This window comes from Lampetra planeri, chromosome 4, assembly GCF_965212315.1.
Source record: "Lampetra planeri chromosome 4, kcLamPlan1.2.h2, whole genome shotgun sequence".
NCBI classification, from domain to species: Eukaryota; Metazoa; Chordata; class Hyperoartia; order Petromyzontiformes; family Petromyzontidae; genus Lampetra; species Lampetra planeri.
The window spans coordinates 30,911,875-30,938,706 of NC_136110.1; the positions used below are offsets into that span (position 1 = coordinate 30,911,875).

Consider the following 26,832-nt stretch of genomic DNA (forward strand, 5'->3'; position numbering starts at 1 on the left):
TCGCGCGCGCGTTTAAGAAGAGAGCGAGCGCGCGCGCGGCAATGTCCGGAAGCGCTCGCGCGCCCCTTGAGCCGGTGGGTACCCCCCCTCCCCACAGCCCACCACCCCCCATTTAACCCCCTTCCCCATGCCCCCCACCCCCCCATTTAACCCCCTTCCCCATGCCCCCCACCCCCCTCCCCACAGCCCCCCACCCCCCTCCCCACAGCCCCCCACCCCCCATTTCACCTCCTTCCCCATGCCCACACTACCCCCAACTCACCCTGTGCCCCCACTACCCTCTTCACCCCACTACCCCCCCCCCCCCGTGTCACCACTACCCTCTTCACCCCCTACCCCACCCGTGCCCCCACTACCCTCTTCACACCCCCCCCCCCCCGCGTGTCCCCACTACCCTCTTCACCCCGCTACCCCCCCCCCCCCCCGCGTGTCCCCACTACCCTCTTCACCCCGCTACCCCCCCCCCCCCCGCGTGTCCCCACTACCCTCTTCACCCCGCTACCCCCCCCCCGGGCCCCCACTACCCTCTTCACCCCCCCCGTGCCCCCACTCCCCTCTCCACCCCCCCCCCCCCCGTGTCACCACTACCCTCTTCACCCCCTACCCCCCCCGTGCCCCCACTACCCTCTTCACCCCCCCCGTGCCCCCACTCCCCTCTCCACCCCCACCCCCATAACGGGTGATGACTCCAAGGCACCGGGCGCTTTGCCAGTCTCGTACTCGATAATTAATTAATGCGTGCCGTATTATAATTGTAAAATGTTACTACACATCAATACGCATTGCAGCTATTGTAGATGTGATCTGTATCAACGAGCCTTTTGTCTAATCGCGCATCATAATCTGTTCACGGTACATACGCACCGTGATTTATCCACTGCTGGATGAAGGCGTCATTGTCATTGATCCGTCCTCTCTTATTTATCGGTTGTGCAATAGTAGTAGGGTTTTACCCTTTAAACTGGTACAAAACTGACACCTTTATACAAGGGATCATGTTTGCAATAACCACAACACAAGCAGTCAAAATGCAAACAAAAAGAAACAACTCTGATAATGATAATGATATGCACTGTCCTTGAAGTTGATTGGTCCACATCCGAGACAGCTTTTCTTAGAGCCTAGTCTCCATTGGTGTTGGACCACATGACGCCAAAAGGCGTAGTTCACGAAGCGTATTAAACGCCGAAATCATTTAATCGTTCTGTTCTGTTTACACGCGTGTTCCGTTTACACACGTGTTCTGTTTACACGCGTGTTCTGATGACACACGTGTTCCGTTTACGTGACAACCCCGATACTAATTGGCTGTGACGGGTGGTGGCAGGTTCAACGACACATATACTTACGCGACCTAACCCAAAAAAACCTTACGGATATTGCTCTCGAAAGCCTCCTCCTGCTGTTACGTGTTAAACAGGAAGCAGTATATTCTTGGTTCTTTCGGTAAAGTCAGCAGTATGTTTGAACGTGGCAACACGAGGCTTGGATAAGTGGCTTGGAGACGGGTACGTCCCACTAAACATTTTAATCAATTTGGCCACTTTCTGTCGGTCAAGTCCCGAATAGCCACACAACTCGATATACGCACTAAAGCATACACCACATTGGATCATCCGTGCAAGACTTATGCCCTCCCCTGTTACAAACTGACGGATGGATAGCGCCAATGCGTGAACGTATTAACCTCGTTGCAAAGTGTTTAAAAAGGTCGTTAATTGCATTCACAACTAAGCCCTTAATGACCCCCCCCCCCCCCGAGCATTGGTGTAAAGAGATTACGGTAACTTGGTCTGTGCTTCTGCATTAAGCCATGGCTCTGGAATGTATTTGGGGGGGCACATTAATTTGACACACTTAATAGTGACAAGCCCCCAGCTGGGAACAGAAGTGGTGTTGGTGTCTTGTCAGCTGCTGCTGCTGCTGCTAAATTTGCCATCGTCGTCGTCGTCATCATGACGGGTCCTCCACTCCAGCTGTGGAGGCAATACGGCTGTTGCTGATTAGTTCTTTCGGTAAAGTCACGTAGAAGGGAGATAATAAAATAATAAAAATAAAACATAATAAAATAATACAATTCTCACGACGTTTCGGCCACAACGCAAGCAGCCGTCCTCAGGTGAAGAACAGGTCTGTCGGAAAGACAGCGTCTGAATGAACACCACCAAGCTTGGCAGCCTATATTTAAGCTGCACGGGCATAATATGACTTTGAGACCCCGCCCCCTCCTACGCTTTCCACAAGTAGTAACTAATCCCATATCTGCATTTTCCATAAATATGCTACATTCCTCTTGATATGCAAATTCCTTTGTCAAGGCACTCTTCCTCCCCTAACCCAGCTTAAATATAGGCTGCCAAGCTTGGTGGTGTTCATTCAGACGCTGTCTTTCCGACAGACCTGTTCTTCACCTGAGGACGGCTGCTTGCGTTGTGGCCGAAACGTCGTGAGAATTGTATTATTTTATTATGTTTTATTTTTATTATTTTATTATCTCCCTTCTACGTGACTTTACCGAAAGAACCAAGAAGATGAATCCCTGCAGTCACGAAAGCTTTAAATCGAAAAAAAATACATACGGTTGTAAAGTGTCACACGATCAATGCGTGACATCTCTTAAATTGTGTTTCCCCATGTAGATTCAGATCCCCAAGGCCAATGGGCTCAAGTCCTCCATGCTGGGGCCAAGGGATCTGGGGCCACTGGAGGGGTCGGAAACCATTCATGCTGGACTTGGTACGAGGCCTTGTCGTCCCCCCGACGACCCTTCCTAGCACCTGACTGATCAGGACATCATAGCACTCCACTTGGCACCAGACACAACGTGGAAGTTCAGGAATGTGTCTTTTTATGGGGAAAAATTTGGATTTACTGTGTTACTGTGGCAATTATGGACTTCTCCCACACCCCCCCCCCCCCCAAAATAAAAGGCTGACGGTTTGACATGTTGATGACAAGACATAATGGCTTCAAGAGAAAATTGCATGAATATTTATAATAAGAAACTAGCCACATTGGCTTACATGAATAGTTCATACAGAATGAAAGTGTTTGTTTAAAGATGGATGATTTCACTTCACATATGGCACATGCCCAGGATAAATAGCAAACACATTCATAGTTGCCGAGTTGCATTGCAGTACGACAGATGTAGATTGTTATCTTTGGAGTGATCCATTATTTTTTCGGGGGGTGCGATGTTTGATTTCTTTTGCAAAGGATCACGATGCCATCTGGACAAACATCAATGTTATTTGTGTTGCAATGATGATACCTAGATGATAATATATATATATATTTTTACATGGATGTATGGTAATCGGGGTGGAGCGGTGGTACTGCGGTTAGCGCACTGCTGCATTACATACCCGGTGACCTGCATTGTATTACCGGTCGTGGCTACCATCAGTGGCAAATTATTTCTGAGCCAGTCGTGGGCCTAAAACTCAGCAAACTGCGCTGACCCGCGTTGTGAAGTATGGTCACACAACCTCCATGACTGACACATTGTTGGTAGACCTTCATCAAGCTATGCCTTCACAAAGGGTTAAACAATAATGTTCTGGTTAACAAAAATATAACGTTTTGAGTCATTAGATTAACCTTTATTCCGAAGCTCATGATACATGCTGTGAGCATGAACCAGTTTTTTGAGACACATGTTGCATGTATCTCATTAGTGTGACCCCTAGAGTCAATACAATTCAGCACATTGGGCAACAATATTGATTACTCAATCGATTTGTTTACCCTGAATGGTACAATTTCATCTAATCACTTGGCAGGCATAAATGATTATACCTACATTGATATTATCGAAACATGTAATTATTTCCAGTGTGTGGTAATATTATCTATTGTAAATTCCTTGACGAGTTACACAACTGCTATGCTGTTCCTTGTTTGTGGTTAATGAGTTAACACCCAGGCTTCCTGCCGACAGTCTGCTGTGTGCAGACATTCCTCTATGGAGCAGTGCTCTTCTTAGATGCTGCACCAGTAGATGGATATGAAATAGTGGTCTTGTTAAACATTCAAGAAAGTATAGTTGACTGTGAGAAGGAAAGAGGCTCTTTTAAAATCGCTATACTTCTGAGGAATTATCGGTAAAACTGGGGTTGTAGCAATGGTGTAATTATTAGCGCACAGCACTGCAAACTCGGTGATCTAAATTTGATTCCTGGCGGACGGTTGGCATCAGTGGCGAGTGATATTTGAACCAGTCCTGATCCCCTTTCACCAACATGCGCTGACCCGACGGGGAGACCAGCAATGGACAATAGTCTGTCAATAATAATTGGTTAACAATACAAATTTTACAGTCGGCATTATTTTAATTCCCTTGAAGGGTTTTGTCAACGCATTCGCAAAAAGCTGACTTTACATGCGGCATAAATGCCTCCCAGCTATGTCAGAGACAATTTGGCGGTGAAACATTCAACCCTGCACTCTTGAGGAATCGACGACGACTGTATGCCGCTGAGGCCAAACACATGAGCTCAGCTGGGTGCTTTAAAGAGATTCTCGTATTGCGTTTACACAACGGAGGTTTTTTGCCGTCTTGGGTTTTTTTTTGTCCCTGCTGGGAACGTTTCTGCAGAAGCGCAAATGGAAAATTCTGCTGAAATGACGGACGCAAAGAAGCACCGCAAAAAGAAAAGGCGGTCGCATTTCAAGGAGGCGCGTAAAGACAGCTTTTCAGGTGAGTCGGAGTTATTGCTTCACAGCTGCCGTTGTTGTATTCATTGGCCAACGGTTGGCGTTACCAGTTGCACGCTTTATTTGTTGACTCGTTATGGGAAAGTTATTTAATCGTTTTGAATTCCGGGTGATATGGATAGGAGGATGCGGAACGCTAGGCTCTTACATTTGACAATATTCTAGTGAAACTCGTCTTCTCTGTAATCTGCTTATCCTCCTCTTACAAGTGACTCAAATTCATCTGTGGAATGGCCTATTAACCACACACTCATCTATCCGATTACCTTGATTTTCGGAATTCTTTTTTTCTCTCGAAGATACGGCTTTATCATTTATTGCGCTCGTTTTAAAGCAGCTTACGCAACATAACAGCAATACATCACCAGGGCAACAACTAATAAAGACTGTTACAGACAGTGGCAAGTGATGGTCCACATAGGCACAGCAGCAGGTCACAACAGCCACCGAAAATACAAGCATCAGCAGAGACCCTCGGAAACACGTGGATGGGGCCGAGGGAGGCCAACCTAGACCAATGTGTCGGCAACGCACCGTGTCAGCAACGCACCCGGTCACCACGACCTATCCCCCACTAACCACCAACCCATACCACCTCTACCATACAGGTCCTTTACCTAATTACCACCAACCTTCCCTACCAACTACTAATCTCCTCCATAATAGAGGTTTTTTTTTGGGTTGGATCGCATAAATATATAAATGTGTCGTTAAAAGCCGCCACCACCCGACACAGCCAACTAGTAAGGGTTGTCACGTAAACAGAACATGGGCAATTCTTCACTAGTACAGCACACCGGTGTGTTGGAGAGCCAAGCCACAACATTCACAATCTGAGTACGACGTTTCACCAGCAATTACAACTAGCTTCATCAGGCGACAACCAGATTTTTGGAGAAATCTAACTGTTTCGTTCCTTATATAGAGGCGTAGATGTGGTGACCACGCTTCTGCGCTCTGGCGGTAGAATTTTTTTACTGCGATGTAAAAGCAGCAGGGCTCTGGAACGGTCACTTTAAACAATTTCTTCCAATTGTGCCCTCGCTATTTTTTTCACGTAACAAATCGGAAATCTCACAGCAGCAATTCCAGTGTGTCAGGGAACAGCCCGTGGAAGAGACATCGACACAAATTCTTCAAGTGACCTTTTTTTCCCTTCGTAAAGTAGGTTGGTCAAATCAATCGCAAAAGCAAATTTAATCCGATGGATTTTTTTGAAGTCATTGGATAACTGAGCTGAGACCACCAATTCTCTATACTTGAGAACCCAGATGAACCATGGTGTAGCTGCCCTCATTCCAGCCCAGAATCTCAGCAGTAATGCCTCGGTACTCTGACCTATAAGCTACCCAGCCACCCCATTTCTCTCGGCTACACATCACATTTCGCTACACCTATTTGTGATTAATTTTGAGATTTAACTGTGGAATTAAGCATGAAAACAAGGAACTTCCACACATTTGCAAACATTTAAAGTTTGTTCTAATTGCAAAACTGCCCAGTGGTACTGCGAATGCTGGCAATTGCTGCTTGTGTGCAAACTGCTGCTGGCTTCGGGGAGGATTGATGATGTCCACTGGGCCTGGCGTGTGACCTTTCTCCGTCCACAGATGTGTACCATGTGACGGGAGAGGTCCTGGGTCAAGGGTCATATGCACGTGTGGAGTGCTGCGTGTCCCTTCTCAATGGCAAGGAGTTTGCTGCCAAGGTTTGACACTGTTGTCTACTACCATAACTTAATCATCATTATCATCAACAACCAGCAATGATCCATCCACTGCTGGATGAATGCCTATCCAAGTCTGCACCATTTCTAACAGTTTGGCCATGCAACAATTCACTAAACTCTTACTCACGAGCTAATTTTAAAGCCCGATCTCCGTGGTGGATATCCAGGGCGTGATTTCCTTATTTGCGTGCCACTCGTTAATTTCACCAACTTACAGACGAGGCTGTTTGCATAGGGAGCCGATTGCTCGCAAAGTGCGAGTCGGATTCGTCTTACAGCACGCTGTCAAATGGCCTTTTGAAAAGCAATCGGCGAGAAAGGTTTATCATCCGCCGAGGATGGTGTGATGTTTTTTATTGCCTTTCAGGAGGCAGCTAAAAGTGGGTGCCAATCAGCTGCACAAATTCCTGTGCCAGCTGCACTTCCAGACATCACCCGTGGAGAACCTCAATTAACTATTTGATTCCTCTAGCGTTCCTTTTTGTACTCGCGTAGAGTTGTTGGTCACACCCATGACCCTGGACCTTCACATTCTACACGCAGAGAACACCATCTCTGATCGAATGAGACGGGAGTTCTTATCAACAAAATCCAGAGATCTTGGGATCGCATTTGCGCTCGCTACATCCCAACCACCCCCTCATGCTGTTTACTATAATGGCACTTGCCCTTGCAACATTTATCACGATACTGGCAGCTGGTGTGAGTTAGTGAAATAGTTGGGTACTCGATAAAAGAACAACGTTGTCTTAAGACACGATCAATTCTCTGCTGAATGAAGGCTTCCCAAAGCCATCCTGAGATGTAACAATCCACGTACCACCTGCACACGAGCTGATGTCATCACTCCATCTCGACAGTTGTTTATTTAGTTATTCTGGAGGAATCCGATGAGCTAGGAAGCTCTTTTTCACAAATGCCCAGTAGGGGCGGGTCCGTGAGTTGCATCAACTTGACGAAGAGAATTGCTAAATTATATCTATATGCTAAGCCTTCATTAACATTCCACCAAGTGTTGTTGAATAGATCAAGCGTCAAACAAAACAATTATAACTAAATGAGCACTGATTTCACCATAACTGGGGTCCACTTACAAATGTAATAACAATGTTTATGTAGCGCATGTAACTGTTTGCTTCACCTGCCTCGGCTGTCACTCCATCTTTACTCTCGCCCACTTTGTCCTGCCCACACCCACTTGCTTTTCTTAACAGTTTCAAATGTTTTCTAGAATGTGCCAAAGTTTTTATCATTCACGTGTAGTGACATACGACGTCACTACTGTGTCGGGACTGTACGAGCGTAGGGACATGTGACGTCACTACTTGTGTTGGCTCGGTATGGGCGCTGTAGGCGGGTGTCACGGGGGTCGTGTGACGCTCTGCGTGAACCCAACAGGACACGTGACCCGATAAAGGGGGGCTAGGGGCCCCAGGGGGGAGCTTGGGGGTCACGTGGTTGTGAGCCCGGACTTTCTCGAAGGATCGAGAAGGGGTGCGTGGCCTGGGGCGGAGCCGGCCACGCTGCGGGAGTTATACGCGGGGTGTGAACAGGGAGCTGGGCTGTTCAACCCTGGGGTGAAGATGCCATCAGCGGTCCCTCGAGTCTCCGATCATCATTTGTGACCAGGCAGCCCGTCACCTGCCCTGGTCACGCTGTTTCGTACTCACCGAGTGTTAGTGAGATTAGGAACGGTGGTCACCACCCTGGTTGTTATGCGTTAATAAATAGTGCTGCCACCGAGTATTAACCCACTACACATGCGTCCCTGTTCTTCTTTGTGTAATCCCAAGCATGCCTCCTCGCCGAGCTTCTTCACAAGGCACTCCTCAGCTTTTCGTTAATCCTCTTCATCAATGTCCGCGTTTCTGATACGTTGTTATCATCACGGCTGGTAATAGTGCTGCAGAAATGTTATATTTATTGAATGAACACACGCACAAAAATGCTGGGTGCCCGCCCGTTGCATTCATTGCTTTCGATGTCGATGTTGTGGTCCAGATCATCGAGAAGTGTCAAGGACAGAGGCGGGATCGAGTTTTCCGCGAGGTGGAAATGCTCTACCAGTGCCAAGGCCATAGGTAGGTGACTGCTGAATTATTATTGTTGTTGTTGTTATTGTTGTTGTTTACCCAGGAAAGCCTCGCCGAGTCCATTGTCAGGAGAGTCCTGCTATGTTTTCGCAGCAAGGGGCGATGATTTGTTTCCCAAAACAGTAAATTTGCGACTGATTTCTCATAAATGGACTGTCATGCCAGCACACAATTGCCTCCTTACAAATGACATTACGTCATCTTTAACGCCCCACTGTGAGGCGGACGGTGTTGTAGTACTTATTGTTAATGCGCCCGCAGTGTTAACCAGGGCGGCCTGCCGGGTTTGAACCGTAAACGTCTGCAACAAACGGCGAATGCGCTCGGAACATGCCACGTCACGGCCCCAATCACCTTCAAAGAGTGTGCACGGTGGACTTGTGGACACAAGTACACCGTGAATTCCTTGTGCAAATTGTGCGCATCACTACATTTTTGTCGTAGAATTGGATTACAAGTCAATTGGCCCTTCTGCATTGTATTGCATGCAGCTGGTCTCAGGGCTGATGGTGTCTTGTGCATCTTTCAGTGAGGTCAACTTCATGTTTTCAACTCCTGTTGATTGGCAAATGCAGGCGATTTATAATCTGTAACGTTATTTTTCGGTTAATTGTATGTGAAGGTGGCAATTGCCTACGTTAAATGACATCCGTGCTTCTGTTTTCTTTTTTACATTTATTCCAGGAACATCTTAGAGCTGGTTGAGTTCTTTGAGGATGAGAAAGCATTCTACTTGGTGTTTGAGAAGATGCATGGAGGTAGGAAACCAAATTGTATTGTCACAAAACACTGACTATCCCCACTGTGTTGATGCAGTGCACATGCACCAGACGTGACTCATGCGGATGCAAAGTCATTATCAGATAACTGGCGTCCAGAAACGCATTTGGCACGTGTGATTTTTTACGGAGCAATATCTCACCACAAGATGTTGGTGTATGTTGGGTAAACCTTTCCTCCGTGTTTCCATTCGCCAAAAAAAAGTGGGTTTCCATTTAGCTTTTGGGAAGAATATTCAACGTTTCGTGGCAGTGTAAATGCATTGGTGGATAAAATCTGATTGCAGTCAATGACCGGATCCAGGAGTCACTCGCGATATCTACAGCATCAAGATGGATTTCCATTATTTATAACGAGGTTATAAATAAAGTTCATACATCTATCCAAAGCACTGTAGAATTTTGACCATATTTAAAAGTGTTTATCGCTGCTGATCTCCCTGATATGTATGCACCCTTTTCCTGTGCAATCTTGAAATGCAGTTGCATTTAGATGTTCTACATTTTAATCGGAATTACATTTGTAAGTGGACTCCAGTCATGGTGAAATCGGTGCTCATTTAGATATTATTGTTTTGTTTGAGGCTTGATCTAGTCAACAACACCTTGTGGAACGTTAATGAAGTCTTAGCATGTAGAAATATAATTTAGTAATTCTCTTAGTCAAGTTGATGTAACTTGCTGACCCGCCCATACTGGACATGTGCGAAAAAAAGCTTCCTAGCTCATCGGATTCTTCCAAGATAAATAAAGGATAAATTCTGATTCTGACTAAAGCCGTCTAAATTATACTTCACTCGTAGTTATTAAATGTTGGTGTGAGTGGGGCACACAATCCACTCCCCACCCCCCTCCCTCCCTGGCTAGTATTATCAGTTGAGCCAGAGTGCATTCTGTAAAAAAACTTTATATATATTGGTCTTCCTCGGTGCGCTGCTGCCTCCAATAATGCTGCTCTATATTAGTCTGCATCTTTATGCGGGCGAGTTAATTTCATCTCGACCTAGTCAGTCATGCTTGGGTCGGTCTTAAGGGTGGGCATTCAGAGTCATCTTCACGCTGTGATTTTCCTCCGCTCGTAGTCATCGCCGACTAAAATTTAAATCACTTCAATGGCAAATGTTTTCATCACTCATATTGTCGACAAATGAACACTCGCTCCAATACAAATCTACGGCTTGTTTGCTGTTATGATGGATTTTCTCGTCGTTTTCTACGATGGGGCTTTTCGTTATCATCATTTACAGCATTGATTACACTGGTCAACAAAAAAAAAAACATTTTTTTCTGGCCTGGACTTTTGCAGCTGTTTTAGACTAATTTCAGGGTGCTGATTCCAAATCTGATCTCAGATTTGCTCTATCACATAATTTTTATGCTATTGGCATACCCCATTTTCATTGCTTTCACCCGAAATAAACTCTGTCACTTATGATTGCAAGTTGTTGCGAGTCAGTGACTGCTTTAGTGTTAAAATATGGTGCTGTATTTTTAGGATAGTGTGTTTATAATATCATTTTATGTAGATATCCACATTCATTTAATATTTTTATTCTGCAGTTTTAATTGAAAATGCAATATTTGATATCTCAAAAACCCGACGTGATAGACAAAAACTGATGCCAGATTTGGAATCGGCACCCCCAAAATGACATTACAACCGTTGGAAAACCTCGTGCCAGGAAAAGTGCGTTGACCAGTGTTATTTTGCGGTGTTTGCCGCAGGTTCAATACTGACGCACATCCAGATGCGGAAGCATTTCAACGAGAAGGAAGCTAGCCGAGTTGTGCAAGATATTGCGACCGCCCTTCACTTCCTGCACAACAAAGGTCGGTCTCACGAAATGCAATTCAGATAGCCGACAGGCTTTTTTGTTTTTGTTTTCAACACTCTGTCATGTAAGATTCTTGCATAGATATGAAGCTTCGATTTAAAGCTTTCGTGACTGCAGAGATTCGTCTTCTTGGTTCTTTCGGTAAATGTCGTCACGTAGAAGGGAAGTAATAAAATAATAAAAATAAAACATAGTAAAATAATTCTCACGACGTTTCGGCCACAACGCAAGCAGCCGTCCTCAGGTGAAGACCAGGTCTGTCGGGGAGACAGCCTCTGAAACGTCGTGAGATTTATTTTATTATGTTTTATTTTCATTATTTTATTACTTCCCTTTACCGAAAGAACCAAGAAGATAGATATGAAGCATGTCATGCCACATTGGTTCGTCAATTAACACGGACCTTTATTCTCGTGATACACGCTTAAAATTACACTTAAAAATGTATTCTTTGTTTTTATTTATATTGCAATTGGTTTGTCTAATCCCTACAGTCATCGGAGGCGCTATGTTTTCCGCAATGGAGAAGACATAAAAAAAAAATATGATTCCGATTTATCGAATTTGTAATAATTCTACTAATAATGTTTCATGGTTTGGCCCAAATGTTCTGTTTACTAATATGTGACATATTTTTAAAGGAATCGCTCACCGAGATCTCAAGCCGGAAAACATCCTGTGCGAGTTTGCCGACCAGGTGACGGCTCATGCCTATTGTCCGATTCGGATACACAGACCATCACTCGGCCTTTCCCGTATATTGGCGAACACGAACAATTATTATGCACTCAGAATTTTAAGGTAACTCATTGCTGAGAATTTAGTGTGTTGCAGATTATTTGTATAGATATCTAGAATATTCAGAGAAACACGATTGCATGTTCTGCTTTATATTAATGGTTTTTTTTTATGGGTGGTTATAATCCATCCTTTTCTCTTTAGACTGTCTTCTCTCCCACTCTGCCTTAGTGGCTACCCTGGGCATTGTTTAAATTCCTTGGCCGTAATGACCTATTATTCTCACTTTGGATGAAGAGACACGCATTGGAACCACAGATATACATAAGGCCCATAGATTTCCTTAGGCCCTATAGACTATAATATACACTACTGCAGTGAGAAGCCCATTGAGATCAACATCTCCCCCTCACACACCAATGGCACATGTCTATGCATTGTATAATTGTATAATTTTGAAACCGGGCCAAGAGGTTCATGGCACACACCAAACTATTGTTAACGATAAAGTGGATCAGAAGTATGAGGGCCGAAAAGCCGAATCATTAGGGCAGAGATTTTTTAAGAATTTCGACCTCTTATAAAATATATTGACCGTCGTCTTTTACGTTACATCTTATTCACTGAAATTGGCAAAGCGGTCTGGGAGGAGTTCTCTGGACAAGTATACAGAAATACGTGTAACATGCAGATTTTGGCGGCGGTGGTGACACGCTCGTGATGGTGACACGCGATGACTCGGTGGGTGATGTGTCACCTGTGCAGGTGACCCCAGTGCGGATTTGTGACTTTGATCTTGGCAGCGGAGTGCCGGTGGGCAGCACGCCCATCTCCACACCAGAGCTGGCCACACCGGTAGCCAGCTCACTCGCACCATGTGTCACACACGCGCACACGCACACACACACACAACAACAACCGCCATTCGCCACTAAGTGGTGGTGAGGTCACCATGACGCTTGTGCCAGGCCATGCGCACCTTGAGGCCACGTGAAGTGTAAAAAGCCCGCTGGCAGGAGGTCGCAGACCCAGGTGCCACGGGTCGACTGACTGACATGACTGAGATGACTGGCTGATGCACCACCTGTGCCCCCTACTGTGCATACGCACACGCACACACGCAAAGAAACACAAAGACACACACACACGCGGCTTAATTTCATCTGGGTCTGTAACGGGTCGGAAACTCAGAAAATATTTTCGAAACCGGTCCACCAGATCCAGTACACCTCGAGCCACCGCCGTGGCTACGAGCACACATGCCGCCAACAAGTAGTCTTCAGCTCTGCCGTGAGAAATCGAGCCCTCGAGCGATTACTACAGACACACTGTTTATTTGAGGCTGTGTAGGTGGGGTACTATTACTTTATATGCTCTCCTTTTTGTTATACTGTATTAAGTGAGGGTGTAGGATTACTTGCATAATTATTGTTGTGAGTTTTTATCAGCATTGTTTACTGGATTACTGGATAGAGCCTTTCAAATGTTGATATGACTAATTATTGTTGTCAGACATTTTTAAGACTAAAAAAATATATACAATTACATTTGGTCATTTTCACTTCATAGTTAAGATGTAGCAGAGTGCCAAACTCAGCAGTTGTAAAGTTGTGAGTTCAAATCTATTTCGGGTGTCAAATTATCCCACCGTCTCTCCAAGTCTATAAAATGAGGACTAATTCTGGTGCAGTCGGAAATATTATGCAAATACTAGTCCCTGTCATAAAATAGTGGAATTTCCATTATAGGCCGAGGACTCAATTTTATATGAGCACCACTCTCGGTCTGTTTCAGCAGGAGTATATTTTAACTTTGGAAAGTTTTTTTGTTTAAATTTCGATTTAAAGCTTTCGTGACTGCAGGGATTCATCTTCTTGGTTCTTTCGGTAAAGTCACCGAAAGAACCAAGAAGATGTTTTTGTTTAGTTTCTCCAAATACAATTTATGCTCTGGGCATGAGACATTGACATCTCCATTCAAAATTTGTCACAAGCTAAGAGTACACCACCTTGTGTCAGCGAATGGCCAGGGAAAATTACATCATAGATCTGCGTCTGAAGTAATACCCATAGGTGTGTTTATTCGATTATAAAAATATATACACAAACATATCTTAGCTGAAATTCGACAAATTAAGTGGAAAAGTAAACTCATTGGGGGATTTTCATGCAGTTATTAGCATCAGGGTTGAGACCATCAACTTCTTTCACTTGACAACCCAGTTTTAATCACTAATATTGGCAGTGTGGCTTAGCGTTCTGATATGGTATTAGCCTCTTGAGCCACGGGGGCCACCTCGCTCTAAAGCGGCAGTGTTGCACGCTTGACATGGGCTCTCGTGCGAAGAATTAACGGGAGGGGGGGACCCCTTGTCCCTTTCCCCCCCCACCCCCTCTTTGTTGCGAGTGGGCCACAGGGCACCTCCAATTAGCGCGGTCGGCTATGTACGGCGCGAAAGAAGTTCAACATAATACATACATACAGGGCAGTTGCACCGTCCTGCACGCTTGATAAGCTAGCTCACTGCTTTGACATTTTGGGAACATAATTTTACGCTTGAGATGAGGTCACTGGGACGCTCTCGACAGCAGCTGCGTGTGTTGTCGTTGGCGCTGCGAGCAGTGCGGCTCCGCCGAGTACATGGCCCCCGAGGTGGTCGAAGCCTTTAACGAGGAAGAGGCTTCCTTCTACGACAAACGCTGCGACCTCTGGAGCCTGGGCGTCATCACGTACATCCTGCTCAGCGGTTACCCTCCCTTCGTGGGCAACTGCGGCGGGAAGTGCGGCTGGGACAGCGGGCAGCCCTGCTCGCCTTGCCAGGTGCGCGTGTGTACGGCGGTTTCCGCTGTACGTGCTTTTATTCACGTTTGTTTTGGCATAAAACGAGGGTTCGTTTAGTTGGAAACCACACGTCGGCACGTGCTGGTTATGAACGGGCTTCCTTTGGCCGGAAGCTACTTGAGTGAAGATTGTGGGTTAAGCTGTTTAAAAAAAAAATATGATCAACATTGCCAGGTGTATTCATACCTCTATTTTTTTCATACAATTTAAATGCATACATTAGTGTGTGTTATTTTTAAAAAATATTGTTCACTTGTAATATTTAACATTCTCAATCGGTGTCTCAACATAAGGTATTTTTTGGCAAAAATAATAATCATTCGGAAACATAGGAATCATAAAAAATATATAGATCTGGTACATCTGTCAATGTAGTTCTGTAATTCGTTAAATTGCAGCCACAGTAATATTCCATCCAAGTAGCAATCTGGCCTCCTTAGTCCTGCTTATTTTCCAAGACCTGGCAAGACAACCACAAAATTACTCGTGTCCTCGGATACAAATTTAAGTAAATTTAGGCTTAAACTCAACAAACTCATAATGCCATTAGTATATCCAGGAGAGCCTCGCTGAGTCTTAAGACTATCTTAGCAGGACAATGACTTTGAATGTTTGTGTGGGAGGAAACAGATTCAAGTGTCCATTGCCTTCTGGCCACCTTGCAGTCCATATCTCAGTACCACTCAGGTTTAACCCCGCTTGATTTCCTACATCTGAAAAGTGTTGATGCATTCACGGTGACTTGGCATGTCATCACTGTCACTGCCCTTGTCTTCCCTTGCAGAAAATGCTATTTGCACGGATCCAGGAGGGTCACTACGAGTTCCCGGAGAAGGACTGGGCGGGCGTGTCAGTCCATGCCAAAGACTTGATCTCCAAGCTGCTGGTGCGCAACGCCAAACAGAGGCTGAGTGCAGCGCAGGTGCTGGATCATCCCTGGCTGAGAGGGGTGAGGCCATTACACGCACACACCGACAACTCTCACGTGCTTCGGCCGCCACGTGCGAGAGAGGGAGCAGGCGAACGCGGTCCCCGGACGTGCGTTGCGCTCACGCGTTCTCACTTAGACATTTTATTTTTCTTCGTCCCTTTTAATCGTGCGTTAAGTTGTAAGCAGGCGAGATTCCTGTTCAGAGAGGTCTCTTGAAGAGATTGACCCGAGCTAAATATTACATCGAGAAAAAATTACACCAGGGGGTGAAATTGTGTAAGTATGTTTCAAAGATAAATGTAAAATGGAGGGCCGTGAAAGATGGTGGCAACTTGGGGTTGTCTTCATCCAGCAGTGGATAGATGATGGCTGATGATGGGTACAGTTAAACATAGTGCGAGGTTATTAAAATATACAATATATTTAGCATTATACATCACCTCGGTATAAATGATTTTAACCAATGCTTAAACTATATTAAAACAAAAATGCGGTATTTAAATTCCATCTGTGCCAACCTAAAAAAAGAGCAAATTGCGAATTGTAAAAAATTAACTGTGAGAGGTATTATTGTGTTACTTAAATTGCACACGAAATATGTCTCCATATTTTCCAATCTACAAATAATGAAAATTACTCCCAGGAAAATAAAATGGGAGGTCCATCTTCTTGGTTCTTTCGGTAAAGTCACGTAGAAGGGAAATAATAAAATAATAAAAATAAACATTATAAAATGCAATTCTCACGACGTTTCAAGAATATGAATCCCTGCAGTCACCAAAGCTTTAAATTGAAAAATGGGAGGTATTAATGTTGTACATTTCTTCAAAATATTATTCCTAGCATTCAGAGGCGCGTAAGAGCATCGGTCTGTTTCTGCTGGTTCACACCGACTCGCGTGTCCGTCATTCATGCCCAAGCAGCCCAAACGCTCGCACGGCAGAACATCCACGTTTGCCGAGCGTCACTTTCATGCACACTTTACCCCGAGGGCTTGTGGGGTGGCCACAACTGGGGCTGCCTTTTAGTCTTTCGGTAAAGTCACGTAGATAGTTTGTTATTTAAAAAAATATATATTTGAACCTATCTACGTTACTTTACCAAAAGATCCAAAGAATATGAATTCCTGCAGTCACGAAAGCTTTAAGTCAAGATTCGACGCATGTTTGTTTAGCCCTTTGACCGAATGGATTGGGTCAGGCTTTGTCCCCCTGCAATGTAATACGGTGGCGAGCTTCCTTCCAGCACCCTGCCAGTGCGTGTTGGCACCGGCGTGGTGTGTGGCCTGCAAACAATATCGCATTTTAAAACAAATATTCTGTGCACAGCAAAGGGCATATCACGTAGTCTGTTTGTTGAATTATTCTACACTGGTGGTAAATACAGTACGGCGTGTTCATGAAGCCATCATCCATTATCAAGAATTAGACAGCAGTTTGAGCTACGATGATCAAACCACAGACACTTGGTAGGATGAATATTTTATCATACGAGCCACATCCCTCCAACCATCCAACTCTCCAAATTGCCACTCTGGCATGTCGAAATATATTGCATTAAGATTTGTGAGTCTCTGATGTTTTGCCAACTGCTCAGGTGGGAATGTTTCAATTGCTTCTGCTTATGTGCTGTTGAAGATCACTTCAGCCATTCAGATTGTTTTGGTTTACTCTTTACATTAATGTATATACAGTATGTTGAATTTATTTTGCACCGAACGTAGCCAACCGTGCTAATTGGAGGGAAAGGATTATGTAAAGATAAATTCCGCATATGGCAGCCAAAGGAGAGAAAACGCACCTGGGCAGGCAGCTACCCTCGTGAGTAGGTGCTCGATGGATTGTTTTGTCGCAAGGACCGCAAGAGATGACACGACGGCTTGGGGAGGCCTCCATCCAGCAGAGGTTCGATCGTGGCTAATGATTATGATGATAGTTATAAAACATTACACTTTCATGGACACCCTGTGATTGTAACCACGTGCCAGTTTGTAGATACATGTTCCAAGTCAAACAAACGATGTCTTCTCGAGAGTAATTTAGGAGGTGCTATAGCTCCTTCCCAAGCCCTGACAAATAACACTGAACCTTTCTCTATTGATGCCATGGGTATTTTAAGTATATGGACCAGTGAGTGGAATAATACGAAGAAAATACAACCCTGTATCAATACAATGCTCGATGAAGACATCAATTCAGTAATACATGTGTATCATTTTGCCATACAAATCCATAGCTAGCAATACCTAAGTTCTTTGTGATGATTGCAAAAGGAGCTGCAAGACATTTAACAAGTTCATAAAAAATGGAAAACCCCTAAAGCAAGCGCTATGAAACTTACCACACAACTGACCAACACCAATGCCCAGATCTGTTTAGTTTTTGGGAAAGATTGCAAACACCATAAAAAAAGCTTTTGCACAATTAGTGTATGTGCGCTGGGGGACGAGCACATTGGTATAACTACATGTGGCTAATGTTTGCACACGCACACAGCGTGTGTGTGTGTGCACTTGTGGGGAGCGATGGTGAAGCGGTTAGCGCGCTGCGCTATGAACCCGGCGACCCGGGTTCGATTCCCGCTCACGGCCAACACCGGTGACGATTATCTGAACCGGTCCTGGGCCTCCCCTAGGTCGACTCAGCCTCAAATTAGTACCTGGTGCGGTGTGTAGTAAACATCGCCATTGGGGAGACAAAGGCCGTCGGGCGTGGTGCTGGCCACACCCACCCCCTCGTGTGCCGTTCCGGCCTTCATAGGTGCTCGCTAACAGCACTTGCCTCTACAGTCTGTTAAGGCTATACGGGGGATCTTTGTCTTTGTTTTGCACTCGTGCGTTCCACTGCAGACAATTGTACAGATAAATGCTCCAATAGACTGGAAGCTTTCTTAATGGGCTGGCTTGCCAGCTTGTTTACACTTGTATCAGTACCTGCTAAGGGACTGGAGGCTGGCATTTGGGACCTTGGATTGCCACCTGTATGGGTGGCAACCCTCCTGGTTGTGCTGGGATTTTTCTGGGACGTAAAAAAAGTTAGGTTTTTCTTTATCAGTTACTTAAAAATCAACCACTCGAGACAATGCATTTGCATGTAGCTCTCCTCCGCTCTTCTTGCACTGTGAGATATTCGTCTTCCCACGGTATGCCCTGGTTTTACTGTCACTCACAGGTGGTAAACCTCGTGGGAGCGGTGCTTTGAGAAGGCGCTGTGTAAGCTGTCCGTTAAGCTGTCTGGCTGGGATTTTTTTCGCTATAAACAAAAGCTGTCCATAAGATTTGTTGTTTAGCTTCACAGGGGCATTGAGATGCCTAAATGTATTTTATTGAATCTGGATGTTCCAGGAATGGATTGTGGGCACAATGTAAGATTTTGTAGAGGGGAAAAAATGACTTTGTTTGCATGCATGTTTGTGTACTGCGCAACTCTGCTTTAATGCTGCGCGTTGCTGAATGTTGCGCTGTGTGCAGTCGCGACGCTGAAGATGATTATCGAACACAAGTAACGAATTAACGGCGAGGCAGAAAATGGTGAAATCGCCTCGACAGATTGCGGTCCTATGATCATTCCAATTATTTCGGTATAAAATTCCTGCTCCATCGCATTTTCAAAATGAACACAGTGGTTCATTCATTCATAGCAGGGTTTATTCTTGTCACTGGGAGAAAAAGGAATGTTCTTTTCAGCCAATTGGCCTCCTTTCACAAAAGGCTAATTATTTTGCCAACTGGTATCATCTTCAGCCATGTTAAATCCACTGCTGCCTTGCACCTCTATACGTGAGCTCATTTCATTGCTCCGTCTCCATGGCGGATGTTTTTAGGGCCTGGCGACGTGTCTTGCCTCATGCCAACCACTTAATTTAATTAACAATCAATTTGATGTTTATAACTTGCATATGTTCTCTGACCCATGTGGTGTTCTGCTCCTTGGTGTAATTTTAAGCGTGCGCTTGATGATTTTTTTTTCAGAATGTTTCGCTTTTGTCCCATTTTCTTTGTCACTGTGCATGTTTCTGATCCATATCTCATATCAGGCTAATGCATCATATACCAATGTACCATTATACCGATATTATAAAAACACCAACATATCGATGTGCCTAAGAAAGATTTTACCTTTCCAACTGCAGTAAAGGCTGGTGTGACCCAGCCTTATGGCAACGATTCATTAACAGGTTTTTTTTTTAATCGCCGGGAGAGGGCAGCATAATTGTAGTTGTGAAAGCAGGAAATGTCCCGGTTCAGTGAATTGTCACGTTTCGGGAGTCATCGATTCAAGGAAGACAAAAAACAGCGTTGTGCATTGATTCGTAATTAATTTTGGATTAGGTCGTGTCGGTATAATTGCATTTTTGTCTACTGTAACCCTCCAACACCTGACAGAGCCAATGAAATCAAGTTGTTACGTGGGCAAATTTTATTATTGTTTTGTTTTTTAAACAAAGCAGAATGTGGAATAGCGAGCTACATTTTCTTGACAAATGTTTTTTTCCCCCGACGTTTTGCGGGATATTACATCCAGCTTTGCTTTTCAACATTACGATGGTTTGCTGAATAACCAAGTCAATTGGCACATTTGTCCACGCGACAACTTAATTGATCGGGTGTTGGGTGGTGGTTATAGTAAAAAAAAATGACACGATGCCTACATGATCTAACCCAGGGGTGGGGAACCTTTTTTCTGCCAAGGGCCATTTGGATATTTATAACATCATTCGCGGGCCATACACAATTATCAACTTTAAAAATAGCCTGTTATGTTTGGTGAAAAATTGAATTAACTCGCCCCTAATGTGATAGCTGGAATTGCTTCTCTTTGGCGAGGCGTGTGATGTTAGCTGGTGTTGATGATGTTGCTGCTACTCGCAACTGCTTTTCCAGGTTTGCTCCTAGATTTATTGAATTTCGAGTCCCGCCTGCGGTTGCCTTGGCAGGGCCACACCAAATGATTTTGCGGGCCTTATACGGCCCGCGGGCCGGACGTTCCCCACCCCTACTCTAACCCAAAAGAAACTAATTATGAATGATAGTATTTGGTCGTGAAAGCCTAAATGTTAAATTGGTGTGCATCGTAGCGCCTAGAGTGGGTTCACGGATCACCCTAAAGCAAGCACACGCTCACACAACATTCGGATCAAATACAGTACAGTATAGTTGTAATCAATTCTCATCCGTGCGATTCGATACGTGTATGGTGAGTGTAAGAATCGTCAATGAATTGATGCACCGTTCCACCCCTACTATTCGTGTGATGAAGTCAATGGTACATTATAAAGTGAACTCTTTATATAAAATCTGTGGGCAGATTACCCCAGTTGCAGATTAACTGTGCTTATTTGCATCTTTCTCTACACAATGGTTTAATGAATAGCGACGCGATCGCCTTCGATAACTATCATGGTTGGCTGGTGCGAAAGAAGTTCAACATACTGACAAAATGCGTCAGTGACTCAGTGCCCAAACATGTGGGCAAGTAAATTGATAACTTTGAAAAACATTACAAACGGATGACACATTCAACGTTCACACCCCCATTCTACATAGCTAAACGGTGACTCGGGTATTTTTTTAAATTTCAACCTATATTTACATTACCCGTATTTTGTATGCAGACCATCCTTACCAGATGAGAGTTGGCTGCAGCGCACAGCAAAGGACAGAACATTGACGCCTTGATCCGTTTCCACCAGCAGAGAGCAGCCGGCCACCGCTGTTCCAGTAACCCTGGGTTTGGTGTGGTTTTGTTGTTGTTGCAGAATGCCCTCGAGAACACGTTGCTAACGCCGCAGCTGCTACAACGGTAAGCAAGGACCATCAACCATCGCGTGACCTTAACTGCAATTTGGTCAAGTCAGTGTTTGTTCTGTGTGCTTCCTTGATTATTTATAATGGTTTGCGTCCTACTCAATATCTGCCAAAGTAAAACTGCTCGTGTCAATGCAAAACTGTTCGAAAAAAATAAGAATAGGTTTTACCCTTCCTGGAAATAAAACAGGAGTTGTGTTAAGATGTTCAAACACCAAATAGAAACCTTTTGCAAGGAATCAGGTCCGCATTAACCACAGAGTACTTGTGGTGAACATGCAAACAAAGATGCTCTGATAATATATTATGCATTGTCTTTGAAACTGATTGGCCTACATTTTGTATGGCCTAGTCTCACCAGTGTCAGACCAGAGAACGCCAAAAGGCAAAAAGGTCCCCCCCCACACCACACTTTGCGCAAGAACGCAGAAGTGTGTGGTCACGACATCTACGCCTCTAAATAAGGAACGAAACAGGTGGACTTCTCCACAAATCTGGCTGTCGCCTGATGAGGCTAGTTGTAATTACTGGCGAAACGTCGTACTCAGATTGTAAATGTTGTGGCTTGGCTCTCCAACACACCGGTGTGCTGTACTCGTGACGAATTGGCCACGTTCTGTTTAGGTGACAACCCTTACTAGTTGGCTGTGTCAGGTGGTGGCGGGTTTAACGACACATTTATACATTTACGCGATCTAACCCAAAAAAAAACCTCTTATGGATGATGTTGGTTGCGAAAGCCTCCTACGTGTTAAATGGAGCATGTTTGTTTGCATGTTTTGCCACAAGTATGTGTGGTTAATGCAGACTTGATGCCTTACAAAATGTATCGATTTGGTGTTTGAGCACCTGTTTTATTTCCAGAAAGGGTAAAACCTCTTCTTATTTTTCATAAATCTCGATACCGTAAAAAAGGTCCCACTGATACAAACTCTCAACTGATACAACGAGTCGCTCCATCTATCCGGTACATCATAGTCGAGTGTCCGACTCCACCCGTGGCGCTGTCCCTCCCCGCAGGAAGAGCAGCGTCACCGGCCTCACGCAGTTTGCAGCGGAGGCCGCGGCGTTCAAGCGGCAGATCTCGCAGAAGGACTTGCACGGGGAGGAAGGGGCGGCGCTGGTGGACATCGCGGAGTTCGCGGCGGCCGCAGAGTTCGCCCCGGCCACGGAGGATTGCCGGCCCCTCGCCAGCCAGCTGCACTCCATGCGCCTCTCACCGCCGGCCCGCTCGCGGTTGGCGCGACGCAGAGCAAACGGCGGCCGTTCTCCGGTCAAGCAGGTGGAGGGGGGGCAGCCGCGGGCCGCCCTGGCCGGCGACGCGGACCGCACGGCCGCGGCGGTGTAAGTTTGTTTTTGGGGCCGGGCCACGTGCGCCGTTCGGACCGTGGCGAGGCCGGTCAAAGCGATCCGGGCAAGAGCAGCGATGAGACCGTTACGTGTGCCGTGTGTACGTTGAGCTTCTTTCGCACCGTACGTAGCCAACCGTGCGAATTGGAGGTGCGGGGGAAGGACAACAAACTTAACACAACCTCTCAGTTTCGCATAGAGCCACGCATACAAAGACTCCAAAAAATAGACCCCTCCCTCCTTTTATAACCTATATATATACACTCACAGGGGCACAGGAAGACATCCACATGAATTGCACACATGCACATGACATTACAAAGACACACCATGATAAACGTCTCAGTTCGAAACACACGAATAGAAAGATACAAACGATATACACACTTGACATACATAAGACACATGAAGTCCTATACCCCCCGTATAGGCTTAGCAGACTTTGCAGGCAAGTGCTGTAAGCGAGCACCTATAAAGGCCGGCACGGCACACGAAAGGGTGGGTGGTCAGCACCACGCCCGACCGCCTTTTTCTCCCCAGTGGCGATGTTTACACACCTCACCAGGTACTCATTTGAGGCCGAGTCGACCTAGTATACGCTCAATACTGGTTCAGACAAATCATCACGGGTGTCGGGTGTGAGCGGGAATCGAACGCGGGTTTCGTAGCGCAGCGTGCTGACCACTGCACTACCGCGACCCGTGACATACACACATTACGGGATTATCGGGGTGGGTTAAGTTGCTGCTCGTTAACGTCTGTGAAAGGACAGCATGGCTTAGGGGAGTGGGTGGCGTGTCCATAACCAAGCACGACCGCCTTTGTTTTCCCAGTGCTGATGTTTACACAACCCACCTGGTACACACATAATGCTGAGTCATCCTAAGGGAGGCCGTTTTACATATCACTCGCTATGAATGTTACTCGTGGCTAGGAATCGGGCCCAGTATCCAGGTTCAAAGTGCAGTTGACTAACCACTCGGCCTCAATTCCCCACAAGCGCACACAACGACACCCGCATGGACGTTACATTACCTCAACACTCTGATAAGCCAAACTTGTTTACACGACGAAAAGATCGCCCTATCGCCATACAGACTGTTGGGACTCGTGCTCATAGCGTACAACTATTAAGGCCAGTGTAGATGTTTACGTATAATTTTATGTCTCATTTGAGGCCGATTCGAGCTGGGGCAGGCCGTGGTCCAGTTCAGATAACTGCCACTCATTGAAGACATGGTTGGTAATTAAACTCAGGTCTGGCGCGTTCTTAGTGCAGTACGCTCACCACTACGCCACTATTTCCTGTTTACATTCACACACACACAACAACAGCTAATATTCCTCACCAAGTCATGGTGATATCACGACAGGGCTTATGCCAGGCTAGGTGCACTTTGAGGCCACGTGAAGTACTCTTTGGTTCTTTCGGTAAAGTCACATAGTTAGAAATAAAATAAAACAAATCACGACGTTTCGATCGCAACACAAGCGGTCGTCATCAGACAGTCACGAAAGCTTCAAATCAAGATTGAGCCACGTGAAGTGTCAAAGGCATGGTGGCAGGTTGTGGAACAGGCACAGGTGTTACCGGTTCACTTGGAGATGACCAGCAGATGCACCTTCCTCTCCCCTCCCCAATGTGCCACCTTGCTTTGTTTTAGCCACCCGGTGCTCTTCTCGTTGTGAGCTTCACTCCTTCTTCACCTTCCATCGCTGGAGGGTGGCATCCTTCGTGATATTTCTCCGCAGAGGCCGATCACGACACGCCTATACCGGAGTGTCGTTTCACAAGCATAGAGAAGAGGTAGCTTTGATTGTGGCGGAGAGACCTTAATCTTTGTGTGGAGCAACAGGCGCCAGGCAGCTTCCGTGTAGCGTGACACAACCGATGAAAAGAGAACTCTTCTTTTTGGAATTGTTGGGTTGGGAGTGAGACCACTGCTGCCAAACTGCAAGTGGCCATGTGCACAACACCACTCGTGGTCCAGCAATGTCGCCCTCTCACCGACAGTTGATGTGGATGGATTGTAAAATACTCGTGTGGGTGCTTTGTTGGGACTGATTGTAAACCCCCCGCATTTGTGTGGCAAGCTCCAGCTCTCAAAGCAGCAGCAGCAGCAGCCTCCAATTCCTTCGAGGGGGCAGCCATGAGCAGGTCATCGCATACGTAGCGCGATTGATCAGTGTATGGGTATTGCACACTCAGACTCGCATGACTTGCACACCTATGCACTTGACACCACTAAGACATTGTTAAACCTCTTGATTCTATACACGCACATGCAACGACATACAGCATTGGATACACACACACATGCTGTGTGTACATACACATGAATTTCACATGCATGTACTTGTAATATACATAAACAAGAAAAATATTTCTCTGTATCGCCTCCATAGATTGTTAGGAGGACAATGCTCTGAGTGAGTGCCTAATGTAGGCCAGTAGGACTCATGTGGTGGTGTGGCCAGTCCTCGGTCGCCTTTGTCTCCCCAGTCTTTGTGTGCACACCTCGCGAGGGTTTAAGGCTGGGTTGATCCTCGTTGGGTCTTTCGGTAAAGTCACGTAGATGGGTTCAAAGAAAATATCAAATAACAGAAGAGACCCAGTACCGCTTCAGATGTCACAACAACCGCTGTTTGCCACTAAGTGGTGTGGACGTGCTGTGTGTGTGTGTGTGTTGAGGTCACATGGATATCACAAACATGCACGGTTATGTGTAAATCCAAAGGAATGAACAGGGAATTGTGGGAAATATATATTTAAAATAATTACGGATGACATTTTAATGGGTGCTAACTGGAATAAACTTTGTGTTTTTAGCCGCAGGAACACTCAATGGGGCTGCTGTATAAAGCGTATCATAGCCTACGTGAGACATGTTTAAATACAGGTAAATAAGTGCAATAATGCATGGTTTGGTTTCTGAATATGTAAAAATAATATTTACTATTTAGCCAGGATTTAGCTGCCAAGCCGAACAGATGTAGGTACACACTAAATGTTGTCTTACTGTAATCGTATTGGCATTAAATCATACCGACTTTCCGATTGAAATACAGACAGTGTAGCCTGATGCAATAAAATCCCTTTGAAGTATCAGCACAGCCGGATGCTTTGCTCTTGCGATGCTGTAATGAGGTTACGGTGATTATCGGTAGGCGGTGGAAACGGCAAGATTGCAATGAGGAAGAATAAGAAACATGGTTATCTAGGTCATCTTATCACTCAACAGTTTATCACCTTGCTACTGTGAAGATGAGCATATCATAAAAAAATATTACTCAATGTACCCCATCGTGTTTCATCTCAGAAGCGAAGTTTGATTTCGTCTGGTTGTTACCCGAATTAGTAACGACAAAGGTTTGCCAGGTGCTGTCGGTTTGAGGCTATGAGAGGGTTTGGATATGACAGTGTTGTCAGCCCTGTGCATGCATAGCGGGGTTCTGCCACATACAACACACTCGGTAATGAATTGGCAAAGCATTCCAATGTAGGATCCTCCTGAAAAAAAAGTCTTAAAAACTCGGCGAGGCCGTTCTGACAGAATAATTGGCATTTTTATTATTCAACCTCATGCATTCTTAAGGTGCTGGTACTCGTAAAACTTCAGGTGATTCAAAATATTTGCACTTTTTTTTTCTTTGTGAATGGTTTTCAATACAAAAAAGTTCTATCATCAAAATGCTGTATTGGTTTGCACAATCGCGTTTAATTAGTTTGTCTGCATAGCATGGCTTTTATTACATATCAATAGGCCTGTTAACATTCCAGTGAGCTGCATGTCTTATGGATTATTAAAATGAATATTAACGGCACGAAAGACGAACAAATTGTGGTTGTTATGCTGAGGGTCCTTCACAAATTGAGAGCTTCAGTCACATGGGAGTTGAAAAGTCTGAATCCATCCGCGCCGTGTTTACAGCCTCGCTCGTTGGCATGTCCTCCATCCTGTGTGTGTGTTCGCATCTTCGAAGCTCATTAAAGAAGATATTGGAGGATAA

General features: G+C 45.3%; 1 protein-coding gene across 1 annotated transcript; it reads left to right on the top strand.

Moving 5' to 3' along the window:
- LOC144717929 (MAP kinase-interacting serine/threonine-protein kinase 1-like) lies at nt 1-26,832 on the top strand. Its single transcript, XM_078593738.1, has 13 exons — nt 1-74; nt 2,640-2,736; nt 4,601-4,702; nt 6,330-6,427; nt 8,450-8,529; nt 9,226-9,299; nt 11,046-11,150; nt 11,797-11,852; nt 12,659-12,748; nt 14,516-14,713; nt 15,519-15,683; nt 21,423-21,466; nt 22,492-26,832. The coding sequence occupies exons 1-13, from the start codon at nt 42-44 to the stop codon at nt 22,817-22,819; spliced, it is 1,470 nt and encodes a 489-aa protein (XP_078449864.1). The 5' UTR covers nt 1-41; the 3' UTR covers nt 22,820-26,832.

What these genes read in the sequence shown, in the direction of transcription:
- LOC144717929 (XM_078593738.1), top strand. Translation starts at nt 42, where the DNA reads ATGTCCGGAAGCGCTCGCGCGCCCCTTGAGCCG. An exon ending in TCACTTCCTGCACAACAAAG is followed by an intron (nt 11,151 to 11,796) that starts GTCGGTCTCACG and finishes ATATTTTTAAAG; the next exon opens with GAATCGCTCACCGAGATCTC. An exon ending in AGCCCTGCTCGCCTTGCCAG is followed by an intron (nt 14,714 to 15,518) that starts GTGCGCGTGTGT and finishes CTTCCCTTGCAG; the next exon opens with AAAATGCTATTTGCACGGAT.